Below are 15,621 nucleotides of genomic sequence, written 5' to 3'. Positions count from 1 at the left end.
ATAATTTCCTAGCCTTCACCGGCCGTTCTATACATTCGTTTCGCTGCTTTTGGAAATTCACTGTGTGGCTGGGAGCAGCTTTTATTTCCAGGTTGACTTTCGCAACTACAATATTGATATATCGTTCGCAATTTTATTTAGCGATCTTTGTCCCTGATGTAACATTGTTCATTCAAAAAGATACATTTTTCCAGCGTTAACGCATCGTTTACAATTTTATTTAAAAACCGTGGTCCCTAATGTAACATTGTATTCATTAAAAAAAATACATTTGTGTATACTATACATTTCGAGGGAACTAAGGAGCGTTTTTATTTAGCAACCATTGTCTTTAATGTAACATTGTATTCATTCAATATATTCCAAAAACCAAAAGACACATTTACGTAAAGATCTGCAACCGTCCGTGAAAATCTATCTATTTTGCCAACGTTCGCAGGGTTGATGATCGACCAATTTCGAGGGAACTAAGGAGCGTTCTTATTTAGCAACCATTGTCTTTAATGTAACATTGTATTCATTCATTGTATTCCAAAAACAAAAAGACACATTTGCGTAAAGATCTGCAGCCGTACACGAAAATCTATACATGTTTCCAGCGTTCGCAGGGTAAATGATCGACCAATTTCGAAGGGACTAGGGAGCGTTCCACTTACAATCAAAGATCGGGCAGCCTACAAGGGAAAAAGGAGCGGGAGAGTAGTGGGCCTCGCGGCTCGATAGAAGCACGCTTGCAATATCCAGGCAAAAGGAATTACAAAAATTCGGATATTAGTTCGGCGCAAGTCGATCGTAATCGTGTGTGAGTAACCGTCGGATCCACGAGGGCACGGGAGCTTGATCCGCGAGTGTTTCAAGGGACAGAGCACCGAGGGCGGCATAGGTGAGGGCATACAGGGGGCCTTCGCCTTTGAGATCGTGCCAAAGAACATTCCATATGAAAATAAAGCAAATAAATCGCGTGCTCCAGACGTTCGCGTAATAGGAAACGAAATAGGATGTCGATAGATCGAGTTGTTTTTAGTTGTTACCCGCCCTTCGTCCCGTCTCGTTTCTGTTCGGCATCGAGTTTTCCCCAGACCGGTTTTTCACCCCTTTTATTTCGGCGGCTAGGAACGTTTCGCGTGTTACCCACCTGTGTGTTTGTGACCGTCGCGCATTTTCGTCCGTTTTACGCTAGCCTTGAACCTTCGACTTCCAACGAAAACATTCGGCGAGACGCAAGGGCGCGGGGGTAGTCTCGTTCGCCTCGCTGTCGAAGGAAAAACCGACTGCGCACCTCGCCGGCGAAGAAATATCCAATCTTCCCCTGTCGGTCAAACAACACCGCAAAAAGGCACGGAGAATGAAGCTGCTGTGTTTCAACCTCACCACCGGAAATGTCTTCGCGTCGATATCGGATCGGTAACCCGCGCACGAACTTGTGTGTGTCCGTGTGGAGGTGTTGGTCCGCACACCTTCTGTCTGAACGCAGAATGACAGAATCGAAATCCAGAACCGAAAAATAACAGTTGCAGAACTCCAGAACCGATATTCTCGTAACAGTTATAACGTTATTTCGATTCTTCATAAGTAGACTGTGGATTTTTATGCATTTATGAAACAATTGGCTGAGTGAAATATGAAACAATAAAGGATTAGAAAATTTCAAGAACATTGCAATGTTGTTTTTAGTGCAATGAAGTCATTAAGGGATGAAATCAGTTTTTATTTTATTCCTGCTTCTCTCATAATCAATGAAGAACATTTTTATCTTGCATAAAGATCCGCAGTGTACTCAGAACTGTTTCAATCAGTCGGGAACAATATTAAGTGGACACTCTTAAAAATCGCATAACTTTCTTAAAATTGGTCCAGAGGACTTGAATTTTTTAAAGATGTTAGAGCGTCTAGTTTGCTAGAGAAAATGAGTAAACAAAAATTTTTGTCTAGATTGCAATTGGTAGAAGTCGTACGAATTTTAAGAATGATGTTTTTTCAACTTTTTACGATAATTTAAAAAATGCGTTTCGCAGATTTCGGTAACTTATACGCATACAGAACATTTCATCGAAATCGGTTAATGTTGCAGTGAACTACAAAAATCTGCGATTTTCACCCTTGAGCTCTCATCTTTAAACGTATGTGGCTTATTGCAGTGTTGACCGACTTTGATCAAACTTTCTACATGCATATAAGTTTATTTCTTCCCTTAATGCTTTTAAATTTGACAACAAACTTGAATTTCATCTCCGCAATTTTGCTACAAATGCATAAAGATCCGCAGTCTAATCTGACACGATTCACATCATATGTTGCGTTGGGAAACGTTTGACTCCAACTGTGAACTAGAACATTTTGATGTCTAGTCTAGTTCACGCGAGTGTTTCATGTTGCCAGCCATTGTGGGCTGCAGCCGGGCCAGGCCGGTTCAAACATTAAGCGAAACGCGGCCGCTATCTTGCAGCAGCGTGGCTGGCGGGAATCGCAATAAAATTGCATGCCTTACTCTTCGGGGCTCTAAGAGATCGCTCATGTGTCACTCGCGGACGTGTTCCTTGATACCGGCAGATGCTTTTCGGTAGGATTTACAGGCAACAGTACGTGAAGCGCGAGTACCCGGGTACCCAAGCCGGGAAGGGCTTTGCGGCGAGCAGGTTCACGGGCGGAGAGTCAGCCTGGCAGCCTCCTCCTCCGAGAAGAAGAAGCAGAGAGAGAGAGAGAGAGAGAGAGAGAAAGGGGGTAGCAAGAGGCAACGATAAAACCGGCACCAGAGACGTATTGGACGGGATGTTTTTAAAACTCACTCCTTCGCCGGCTGGCACACCCACACCATTAAGAAGGTTCTGAATCTTTCCGTTGGTTTCCTCGCGTTTTTTTCTCTTCTCTCGTCTACTCCTTCAGCCGCGTTTCCACGCGAAGGGGGCCCGCGAAGAACGTCTACCCGTTTTCTCTACCTCGCCCCGACAAGAATACACGTTACGCTTGAACAACTAGCTCTGCGTTTCCTTCCCACCCCCGTCTCAACCTCCCTCTTTTTCTCTTCTTCCTTGTATCTCTCTCTTTCTCTATCGTGCTCGCTTTCAAGTCTTGCTTTCAATGGACCGCTCAACGTACACCGTTCCAGACGAACACCCCCCGCGCCCCCCTGTGCCGAGAGACCAGGGTGCACGGCACCCTCTCGTCTTCCAGATTTCGGTTCGAGGCTGGTGTTCGGATTTAAATATCTGAGAACGGCGAAGACGGCCTTTTCCGGCGCGTTCAGTCAAACCTGTTCGTCTCCCTCGTCCTGCTCGCTCGTTCGCCTAGCCGGCCTTATCTCCTCGAACCGGGAGCACCGTCAATCTCCCATCAGACGGGCTACCAACCGCCACGGTCTTACCGTTAAAAGCCCGCCAGCTCCTCCCACGCTCTTCTCTTTTCCGACTGATTTCTTTTCGCCTCTCGTTCCCCTCATTTCCGCTGGAACACCTCGCCAGTTTACTCGCCCCACCCACTCCTCTTTCCGTACCCCCCTCTCTGGCCCTGTGCATACTACCCGCGAGACTCCCCGGGGACACCGCCCGAAGAAATTTCAAGGAACCGCGGACGTAATTGGTTGTCGATGATGCCCCAGCGAACAGTTTACCCGTGGGAGCACCGGATCAAACAGGCTTCGTTGTTTTCTTTCCGAAGTGAAAACTTTAGGCGCACCGCGTACGTAATTGAGGGATACTGAATGGGTATGATCCGTCACGCTTCGAGGTGAAACGCTATTCAGGTGAAATCGGCGAGCGAGGATCGGACAGGTGTGTTTGGGGTAGTTTTTTTGTAGGGAGCAGAAGGGGAGGCCGACATTTTTCTAAATGGACAGTAGAGTAAATTCTCTATCGACGCAAAAGCCTTTTTGGGCTTCAAAGACCGCGCGCGGCCGAAGCGACTACTGCGACTCTCCGCGTCTCTTTCTTTCCCATACGCTGTCCTTTCTTGCGCCCGCAACATTCATCGTCAATTAATCGCACGGGCCTTTGAACTGTGCCGACGACTGCGACTCTCCGCGTCGCATTAGTAGTGGTTCACACCGATATAGCCGAGCCGAGATCAGATTACTACAGTGGAAGGGATATTTTTTTTGCGTCCATCGTGTAGCACCTTTTTGCGTCGATAGAGTATTTACTGTATACAGGGTCATCCGTTTTTAAACGGCCAAACGTTAACCAGCTGTAGAGGACCCCAAATGGAACAACTTTTACCCCTATCACTTTTTTTGTTTCGGTCTTGATTTCCAGATAATTGCAAAAAACCATAATTTTTTGAATTTACATAAAATTAAATATCTCAGGACTCCAATGATGAATCTTCATGGCTTTTCCTTTGTTTAGTTTAAAATAAGTAGGGGCATCTTTTTTATTTAATAAACTTTTTTGTATGACCTTTGGATCATGGTTTTTTTGGCGTGGGGCACACCGCCACTTTCCAACTTATTTCTTTCAGGCCCCATTAGGAATAATCTAACCGATATAAAATTCAGATTCGCCTGGCAACAGCATTTTCCCGGGGAAAGTTTCCGAAAGGAATCCGAGTTATTCCGGAAAATAATATTTCCATTATTTTTAATCAGAACAACGTTTCATAATTCCGTCTCGTTCGGCATGATCACGCTCGTCGCATTCACCCCTCCTGTTAAGCTACACACGCTTCCATAAAACGTTTATAAAATCGTTTTTCCATTGGTGTAAATGCGATTCATTAATAACCGATGCTGCGACATGATAACAATCCTCGAAACAGGGGGAAATATTTAAATTGCTAGCCCCGCGCCGGGGGTGGTTATTGAAATACGTATTATATGGATTGCGACTTTAACGTCACCGCTCCGGTCAGTGATTTTTGATGCAATGAAATTTCTCTTTGATATCATTAATCTCGATGATATTACGCGTGCTTCCTGCTCCCTCGTCTATAGCGAGACATATTTTCATATCAACCAAGCGGATTTTAACATTTCCTCTTCGCATTATTCTCTATGCGTAAACAATCGTTATTTCTTCTTTTAATTCGACTTATTCGTAGAGTCGATCTTCAAATATGCGAATACTCGGAATAAATTAATGAATAATAACAGTTTCAAATTTCTGTGGAAAGAGTACTTTTAACCGTGCAGTGGATTGTGTATTTGACACAGTTTTCAGCTTCTCTGTTGCAGAAAAATTCTCGCGTTTACAGTACAAGTTGACGCCATTAAGTGATAACATTATTTTCAGCCGGGGCGTCAAAGAAAAATGTTCGTCCCGCTACATTTTCATACGTAATTTTGCCACAACTTTTTCGACGCTGCCCTACATTTACTAAATTTCGAGGTATAACTTCAGAGGTTAAGATAGAAAAATTTGAAAACTCTTTTCCTGAAAATTGATATTATTATTCTTGATAATTGAACCTTAAAAATTAGATGTATTCTCTTATGAAAGTCACTGCAAAATTTTATCCAGATTAGTCTTCCTTGGGAAACTTGATTTCCTGAAAGACGCGTTCAAAGTTCCAATGTTCCGTGACCTATTTCGCGATTTCTCGAATAAAGATTTGCTATAACATTCTAGAAGGACCGTGCCAACAGAGAGGATTTCATTTTTATAAAATCGATTCTTCCGATTCGACGGTGCGCCCCTAGAGAATGTCAGACGTGATCTCAGTTTCGTTGGAGATCGTTGAAAGCTCAACAGGCAAGAATATTACCGCGGTGCTCGACATTCGATCAGCGTGTCCACATAATTAAAAGCATCGGGACTACCCTGGTGCATCGCGTTTGCCCTCCACCCTCCGTTTACACAGGGGAACTACCATCCAGCAAATAGATTTCTAATCGACTCCTCGCGCCGAAAGAAACCTCTCGGTCGTAAGCAATCGATGATTCCGTTTCCCCGATTGAGACCCGTTAGCGATCCTATTAAAAGCTGCGGCGACCGGGTTCCGCGGTTTCTCCGGGCGTTTCCTGAATTATATACACAGTCATTAACTGGATCGGGAGCAGGATGTTAATAGAACGTCCCGCCTCGGCGCAGCAATAACACCAATCTCGGACGGGACGCGCCGTTCCCCGGGCTTCGTTTTTTTTCCCTCCTCCGGGGGCGAGCGTCTTTAATTAAGATCTTCCGTCGAAATTTCCCCGGCGTATTCGGTTTCTGGGGCTCGTCGAAAGCGGTCGCAATTCTCAATAAACCGTGCTGAAAGGAAACTCGTTAAAACCAATCTACCGCCGATCAGATCGATCGTTTTGCACCGTCCGATTGCGCGGTTGGAAAGGCCACGGAAACACTTCGCCAGAGGTTGGAGGACGCTGGGTGTTGGATACGACACAGGAAAGACGAGTGGATCGGAAAGAGACGCCGAGGAACCTGCTGGAACACGGAATATCTCTCGTCGCGACGCCGCAGTGATCCGTAATCCTTGAAATCTGGAACAAAGTCGCGTGTTCAACCTCGTCGAAATCAATGAAATTTAAGTTACACGATTCCTAAATGTTCGGACGACGTTCTGAACGAGATTTAATATCGTTGGACTCCTCTGTGCATTGCTATTGTGATGTTAATCGTGTATAGAAGTGTAATTGCACCCTATTCATTTTTACAGCAAAATTTTATTCATTTTTGAAAGATAAGTACAGAGGTGGGCTTTATTTGGCGAAACAAATATTTCAAATATTGTTCAATATTTTAGATTTTATTTTGCTTGAAGAAAATAGTATTTTAACTAAGATATTTTATTTTAACAGTCTGAACCACAAAATCAAATATTTCAATTTTAACAATCTGAATTCGAGTCATTATTTTCGGCAATAATATTTCAAATTGAAATTGAAAATAACGAAAAAATACTTCTTTGAAATACAATGCTATTCTAAAAAATTACTGCATAAATGAAATTATTACTTTTGAAGTTGTACGCATAATTTCAAATAAATAGGATTATTCACTATTCACTATTTCAAATACTATCTTGCCCAGCTCTGAATAACCATCCAATACTTAAAAATTTTGAACATAGCACAGATGGCATTAAAGTGGTACGCATACTTTAAAATAAATAACATTCATTTCATTTTTACTATTTACTATTTAGAACACTATTTTACCCAGCTCTGAATAAGCATCTTATACTTACAAATTTTTGACATAGCACAGATAGCATTCCCAGAAAATCATTGGAAATTTCCAGTTTAAATACAATTATAAAATGTTAGTTTAATGTTTTTAAAACACTGTGCTTCTGACATACTAAAGACCCGATTTCTCAAGCCAGTCAATCAAAAGCAATCAAAAGACCGACTTCATATTTTTCATTTCATAATTATTCAAACTACAAAGTTAATTACATGGAAATTGATTCGATTTTCTTTACTCAAACACATATTTAGACGTACAGTGTTAAACGTCTGATACGACTCGGAGTCACAAGATCAGCTGTCTCTCTAGGATCTATCGCGTTAACGAATGAATGTTCGCGAGCGGCGTGCTCGATCGATCTAATTAAAAAGTTTGGACGCGCATCCGGACGTCCAGCGTCGAGATTCGCAATTGCTCATGACGAGATCGGATCCGGCCAGCCGGAGGAGAGATCGTCCGTCTTCGATAAGAAATGGGCCAACGGAGAGAGAGAGAGAGAAAATTCAACGGAAGATCGACGCAGAGAAAGACAGAGAAACCTTAGAGGGTGGAAAGCGAGAAGGAGGGTCGAGACTGAAATCAGACGGGGAGGAAATGGAGGAAGACGCGGCAAGTTGGCCGGAAATCGGGTAAAAAAGATAGGAGAAGCGGATCGCGCGGCAGATATCAGACGTGGAAAGTGAACGTGGCTGCCAGGACGCGAAGGGTAGATAATTAGAGAAGAAACACACAGACCTGTTCCCTTTCTCTTTAGTAAGTGACAGGGGGGGTTGGGGGAGTAACGGAGACGGAGCAGCCCCCGAGCACAGGCGCCGCATCCGACTTTCTCTCCTCGCTCGAGCCCGTATCCTCCTTAATTAAATATAAGCGCCGGCTTACCTCTGCTCCTCAAACCTTACCGCCTGAGTCAGTCGTCTCACCTCCTATAGTCCACCCCTGAAACACCAACCCCCCAACCCTTGACCCTCTTAAAACCCATCCTTTCTCGCGGTGCACGGTATACTATATACTCCCGCACAAATTCAACCCGCGTGCACGAACACGAACACTATCGTCTGCATACATCCGCGGGACTCTCCGCGTACAGCTTGCGGAAACACGAAGAGGAAGAGTGTACAGGGTGGATGCGAAATCGTGCCTCGATCCGACAGCCGGCGATTCTCTCAGGCAAAGTCGAAATTCTGGAATCGGTCGATCTCCACTCGATTTTCCTGCACCAGTTGAATTCCAATACCATTTGGGAAGGTAAATATTTATACAGGGTGTTCCACTGTTGATGCCACAACCGAGAGGCTGATTCTACACGAGAAAATAAGTCGAAACTGAGGAATTGATTTTTTCGTTCGAGCCTTTGTTTTCCAGGAAATCGAAGATCTGCCAAGGTCGCGTGTCTGTCACTTGTGAGGAAGTTTTCATTTTAATTAGACTTCGGATTTGATGCGTTTATAACAAAAATGAGCAAGTGCTATTTAAAACAGTGAAAATATTAAAAGACTAAGAGTATTAATATATTATTTTCACCACATTATAAAGTTATCAATGAACAATATAAATTTATACTTAGCTTTTGTGTCTTGCAATTGATGCTCAAACTTTTTATTTTGCGTAAGTATGTGGGGTCTAATTATAATATTTATAATGAGAATTATAATGTTTGATTCGTTGCAGGTTCTTTTGTTCGACTATGACTTCCGGTACACCTTGTGGATCAAGCCTTTGTTTTCGAGAAAGTCGACCATGAAGATCTGCGAAGGTCGCGCTCCTGTAAGAAAGTTTTTATTGTAATATTCGTATTAATTGTAAAAGGTCATTTGTGACTGATTTCCTGTATTTTTGTTTCATTATAACTTCCGGTACACCTTGTGTATCGGGCACCATTGCGACACAGCGACGAAGAGGAGCTAAGCAAGCCCGCGAAGGTCACACGCAGAGGGATACACCGCCGCCCTTCCGACCTGCTAGATAATGCGCGAGACTGTTGCAAGGGATGGTGACACCAAGGGCGGGAGAAGGAAGGGTTATAATCGTTTTAAACGATCGCGCCAGACCTGATTAAGGATTGTCGATCCTCTTAGCGGTGCCATGGAACTACCCGCGGGCTTACGGTGTGTGGCATCGCTAAGGTAAGCGCTATTAGTTCGTTTTATTATGCGATCATTAATTTCGGAGGTTTTTTCAATTAATAACGTTGCTTGAAACAGAACTTACCTTTGTGTAAGGTGTAAGTAATTGAACACGTCACAAGTATCGTGTACGTTGTTTTAGAGAATTTAGAGAATTTAGAGATTTTGGAGAATTTAAAGATTTTGGAGAATTTAGAGATTTTGGAGAATTTAGAGATTCTGGAGAATTTAGAGATTTTGGAGAATTTAGAGTATTTAGAGTATTTATAAAATAAATTGTGTGAATACTTTTATTCTTGTTAAAATTATGGAAAGGAAAGGTAATTTTCTATTCAACCCTTGTGTGTTTTCGCAATTGAATGACATTTTTATTTCGTACAAAATTCCGCAGTCTAATTTAATTGCGAGACTATATAACAGGTAGAAAATTAATTTTTATAAAATACATCGGTATTCAAATTGAAACGATCTGCACAGTACTTTTCGAAAACGAAATTACAGTGTTTTAAAATATTAAACGCCAGAGTTTCACGTTTCGCGTTGCAGTTTAGTCACTGCACGTAAAACTGCAGACTGAATTAATTACTCTACGATCTCGTCGCTTTGCCTTTTTTAATCTACCAGTGTCCACTAGCAGTGTGTTATAATCTACTTTGTAAAAATAAGTTTCGTTACATTTGTAGGAATATATAATAATCGTTTATTGAGCTCTATTTATCAAACTGATATTGTGCTATTGTAGTCGAACCGATTGTTACTTCTCGAAATGTCTCTTCCAAATTCTGCAGTTGCGTCTGATTTATTTAATGATTTCGTCGTTGATTCAGTACTGACGACCACTTTGAACATGCGTGGCCCATGCTTGGTGTTCTGCACTGTATTAGATCGATTACTCGTTGTCAAAGGAATAATGTTTCCGTCTTGATCCAAATCATTTATAAATGTTTTCACGTCTGTTTCGTCATTGGAGTCCCTCCTTTGTCTGCTCCAATTCAAAACGTAAGGCCATCGTTGACTCTCGTTTCTGATTGTTCTCGTGTAATCTCGGTGTAGTCTGTTCAATTGTTTTAGCCCTGCGAGGCTGTGTCTTGTCTCTTCCTGCTGATACACTTCTTGCTGACGGTCTAAAAAAAAGAAACACATATTTAAATTTGTACCACATTGTTAATTAAGACCTATCACGATTTAATTGCTGAATATGATTGCCTTATGAAAATGGCAACTCTAAAGACAATTGTCTGAAATTTATTCCATTATTTTCTATAAATGAATTTGTATAATTTCAATAATTAGAAAATATGTGCTCATAATTATGAAAGTGGTCAATGTCAAAATTTAAAAAAAAAAACGTGAGTTTATCAGTTATTTCACATCACGTTATTTTAAACTAAATTAATTCAATGTAATTTTTACGATACTGTCAAAAATGAACCGTTATTTTGTTTTAAAATCAATTCCCATAATAATTTAATGTTACTATTAAACAATATTAAATTTTCCATAAAATTAATTTTCATATTATTGTTTTTTACGTAACTTATAACACTTTAAAAACATAGGTTTAAATCCTGCATTTCTTTCTTTACAACCTAATATCTCGAAACAAATTATGTAATAATTACGGGCACATATAAAACCAGTCATGTCACCGTGGCAGGTTTAGTGTTAATGGCCAAACAATAATAATCTACCCGATTCCTCGACATCAATACGTCTGTACCCAAACAATATACACCGGAATTACCCAACACCTGCTACAAGATATCAATACCAAATTTCAGATTACCATTCTGGGACGGAGGATCAAGAAAGCTCTCGATGGATCTCTTGTTGCTGCTCAACGAATCATAGATCCTCTTCAATATCCTCTGATAAGCGGTCCTATTCTGAACCCGACCAACTCCGACGGTACTCAAAGCGGCCATCAGGCCAGGATACGTCGAGTTGCCGGCGATGGTCGCATCTGCAGGTACCACGTGGACCAAGTGTTTCTGTCCGAGTTGATCAGTTCCAAGGATCAGCTTCGGCAGTAGCAGTTTCGATCGATTCCTCGCATTCTCGGCTAGCGGTGTCGGCATGGAATCGTTCCCGGTAGGTCTATCCGGCAATTTCACGGGGGTACGGTCGGAGACTTCGTTGGACGTGGTGTTCCGCGCATTTTCATGATCGGACGTGGTGCTATCGCTTCCGGGGGCGTCAGTCTCAGGTGGACTTGTGCCGTTGCTCTGCTCTCCGATCACGCGTCGCTCGGGCAACGAGTCCCTCTCGACGAATCTCCAGGAATTGCTGGACTTCCTCTGCAGTCCGAGGCTGTCGTCCTGGTTGTCGGGACCTTGGCGAGCTGGGTTGTCGGTTAGGAACGCGTCTAGTTCGCCCGGAGTGGTCACGTAGACGTGCGACCTCGGCCAGAGGCTTTTCAGGAGGTAACTGCCGTCGATCTTTGGGATCAGCGTTAGCTGAAGGTCCTGCCGCTCCTGGCCGTGAATCGGTCGCCTCTTCACCTGCCTCAAAACCCACTTGAGCACCGGGTGCGTATGCTCCGAGCACTCCTCGCAGTCTACGCATCCCTCCTGGCACAGCAACCACTTGCTGTTCGGCAGGTAATAAACGTCTCCCCGTGACAGAACGACGCTGGCCCCGTCGTTCGATTCTGTCGGAAACGGACCACCGTAAAGCGGCGCGTCCAACAGACGTCTGTACAGGTTCATGTTGGACGACGGCGGCGGCGAGATCGTCTTGAACACGAATTCACGGAGTATGTACTCCCAGTAGGGTGGCGCGTTAGCTGATTGGTTCACCGCAGCCATCGGAACCTGATGTTCCTGTTGTTGCTGTCTGGAGCCCGCCGCCACGCTCTCCCAAACCACCGCGGAGATTAACGATAGCTGCGATAAGAGACCCCGTGCTAGCTACTGTCACGTTAACCGAGGAATTGACGGGTAATAGCCCCGCTCGAGCCGAGCTACCCGGCAAACGCCACCGGAAGAGTGTTTGCTTTTCTCGAAGACTGTTCACTGTGAGACTATATGTTATTTGTTACTTCACGGGGGCAGACTCGTTTCTAGGATTGCTCGTTTCGATAAAGATGGGGTTTCTCAGTAGTCAATAGCCCTAGATAAAAGATCAATCTAGACCGCAATCGCCCTCAAAAGAAAATTTGCATTATTCGGCAGTGTAGCTATCGCAACTTTACATGCGCAGAATATGGCAAATTACGTCTCGTAAACGTAAAAATAGGACTTTCGAGGGCGACTGCGGTCTGGCAATCTACCCTTGCAATCCTAGAAACGAGTCTACCCTCTTAAATCGGGACCATTTATTGCTTTTTGTTCATGTTCATTCTCAGAATGCTAATTCAACGTTGGAAGATTCAGTGGTTCATATTTTTAACAGAAAACTTTGGTTCAAGTGGTTAAAGTTCCAAGATACCCATAAATATTTTGAGGACAAAAGATCAAGTGATCGAACTGCAATTGAATTTCCATTTTTGCATGATCCATATTAGAATTTCATAATATTCTATCGCTCGAGTAGTTCGCATAATCAAGCTACGGTTTCCATCCGCCTGACAACAGATTTATGCAAATCTAGATGCTCGAGAGAACTAATTTACTGAACCTCTAATTAAGCAAGCATTTTTGTACGTCGTTCTTGAAACATCACGTCCTCATCAGATTACAAACGAAATTAAAATCTGGTCAGACTTTACTACATTTTTTACCGCGGTAACTTTCCCACAGGCAGTCGTGCTTGTAAATGCATAACATTTGCAGTTCACTCGCAACTATTAACTTGTATCAACGCGAACTTTTCCAGATAAGAATTGGATAATCTGAACCACCACTAAATTTATTGCTTTAATTGCCAAAATTATTTTTTATACAGAGTGGTTCTGTGGGAACTGGGGCAAGTTACTGCTCTTTATTAAGTAAAAATATTGCATTGTCATCCAGTTCTGAGCTATGTTTAAAATTTCAAGTCTCTAGCTCATGGGGAAGTTAGTTTAAAATCAATTGCAAAATTTGTACAGAACAGACAGACAAACAAGAAAGCAAGCTAATAAAATAGAAAAAAAAACGATAGAGGAAGCAATCAATCATTTTATTTCACGTCATTTTCTTGAGCATCATCGTTGTTTTTAAATTGGATCACTTTTTAATGTCTCCGTTCGTGTCTTTGCTCAAGTTTTACAACCATGGTTGTTCAAGATTCCGCAAGTATGCGGATATAAAAGATTTTGAAGGTATGCAATGCAATTTCACAATTAAAATTTACATTTGGAACTTCGAAACTTCTCAACATTCTTTTTAATTTTATTTTAGTCGATCATACGAACCACTTCGGTTTCAACTAATTTCCTGGCAACAGTTAATCGGAATGAAGGATCTTCGTAAACGTTTCAGAGACTTAACACTTTCCAAGTCCTGCGATATCCTTCGACACGGTTCGTATACACAGTGGCGGAAAAATAGTGGCAGCTCTAGCGGTAGGAAAAAGTGATCGAGGCATTGATTTTTACTCACCACCGCCGCGGAAACAAAATTCCACTTTGACGGATTCATATTTCCCTCGGTTGGAGCGTACTGACATTGACAACGGACCGTACGAGAAAGAATTATAGGGAACCGGAAGCACGAAGGGGTTGGAGGACGGTGTAACACGTCTCGCACCTGACAGTCGACTGAATCATGCAAAAGATGAGCTGCTCTTGCTATCGGACACCCGTTCGAGATCCTACTACGGATATCGGGATACCGTCAAGAATGCTGACATTACTCACGGTTAAACATTCGGTTCGGGATCAAACAGCGTAACTCAAACACCATCCAGCTCGGGTGTACCGAGCGTAATTCTAGAACGCGCGTTACGCTCGCGAACGCAAGCTTACACTGAAATAAAAAGAAAATTGCGGAACAGTAGTCGACGTGTATTGACAGGGTCATTCATTCAACAGCCGGTAACCTCTCCGTTGAAACCAATTTTTCCCATTAAATTGCCGCCAGTTAAAACCTGCTTTACAAGACGATTAAACTGTTCCCTCGAAAACGATTTTCGAATGGGTAGAAAAACGTTTCCAGCGAATTGAAACCGGGCTGAAACATTTTCAATTTCGTTCCCGCAATTATCGCTCGTTCAGTATAATTAATTAACGAGTTTGTCAGCCGGCGTATAACTTTTCGCGCGCGTCGCCGCTAAATAAATTGTACATCGGCGAGTATACTCGACCAACAAAAACATCCTGTAAACAGGAGCCAAGTTCCTATGGCCGTAAAAAGTTGTGCGATCAAACAAGATACGGTCAAGTTCGTTAGCTTCGAAATACCTCTTGCGATACCGAAAAAAGCGTTTGTAAAAATTAGTTTAAAAGAACGCTATTTAATTTTTAAAGAGTTACGTAGAGGGCTAAATTATTCAAACTTGGCCACTACCTAACACCTTTTATGGCCATTGGTTTAAAAAGTAACGGCCGAGTTTGAATAATTTAGCCCTCCATGTAACTCTTTAAAAATTAAATAGCGTTCTCTTTTAAACTAAAATTTTTACAAAGTTAGTATTTATTTTATTTACTTTAGTATTTACTTTATTCTTGTTTTCCTTGAACCGTTTGTGAGAAGGACTATTGTGAGCGTTGCGTATATAACAAATATTGAATTGTTTAATACGAAATAATGGGAAACAAGGACGCGCCATATAATTCCGAGATTAGCGAAAGTATGTGAGCTGAACGAATCATTAGCCGCATTAGTGGTATGAATATTAACGATCGTCGGGAGTGTTGATCATTTCGAAGCATACATCGTCGATCGACAACGCTATACACCCGTAAAATATGTACGCTGCAACCTAATCTACATTTTGATTGTGAATTTGTTTCTATTCACCGATAGGAACCGGCTGTCACGTACAGTCAGATAGACGGCTTTACTATGCAAAGAGCGGAACACGATGAATTATTGTTTCATTAATACGACACGCTGGTAGTTGTAACGCAGAACAGAAAGTATCGGGAACACGAGCGTTAATGTCGAGGTCAACTGATATTACTAGTCTGAGATTACTATAATAATTACTATAACTCGATTTATAAAAATATGAACGTGACAAAAAATTCCTTTGCTGATTGGAAAATTTCCTCTGGGAAAATTAAAAGTTTAATACTTGGAAAGAAAACAAAATAACATTACTTTTGTTAATATAGTTGCGATTTATTATATTCTTCAAATGCATAGAAAAAATACAGTTCATTTCTCGTGACTTCTACATTCTACGTTCGTTTCTACATGAGAAACGAGTACAGATTTCTATTCCAAGTTGGTGAACAATTGCAACACCTATATCTGTAAAAATTACAATGTAATGTATAATGGAAGTGCGAA

General features: G+C 42.1%; 1 protein-coding gene across 1 annotated transcript; it reads right to left on the bottom strand.

Moving 5' to 3' along the window:
* Positions 1-7,217: 7,217 nt before the first annotated feature.
* On the bottom strand, positions 7,218-13,247 carry LOC143212562 (uncharacterized). The gene is made up of 2 exons (XM_076431471.1): positions 11,016-13,247; positions 7,218-10,395 (listed from the first exon to the last, which is right to left on the bottom strand). Exons 1-2 carry the CDS (start codon positions 12,049-12,051, stop codon positions 9,962-9,964), a joined length of 1,470 nt encoding a protein of 489 aa, XP_076287586.1. The 5' UTR covers positions 12,052-13,247; the 3' UTR covers positions 7,218-9,961.
* Between the last annotated feature and the right edge of the window lie 2,374 nt (positions 13,248-15,621).

Source organism: Lasioglossum baleicum, chromosome 10, assembly GCF_051020765.1.
Source record: "Lasioglossum baleicum chromosome 10, iyLasBale1, whole genome shotgun sequence".
NCBI classification, from domain to species: Eukaryota; Metazoa; Arthropoda; class Insecta; order Hymenoptera; family Halictidae; genus Lasioglossum; species Lasioglossum baleicum.
The sequence above is the reverse complement of the archived record's forward strand: the minus strand, read 5'-3'. Positions and strand labels throughout refer to the sequence as shown.

Coding starts and splice junctions, on each gene's coding strand:
- LOC143212562 (XM_076431471.1), bottom strand. CDS start 12,051: ATGGCTGCGGTGAACCAATCAGCTAACGCGCCACCCTACTGGGAGTAC. Junction 10,396..11,015: donor GAATGGTAATCTGAAATTTG/GTATTGATATCT, acceptor AATGTGGTACAA/ATTTAAATATGTGTTTCTTT.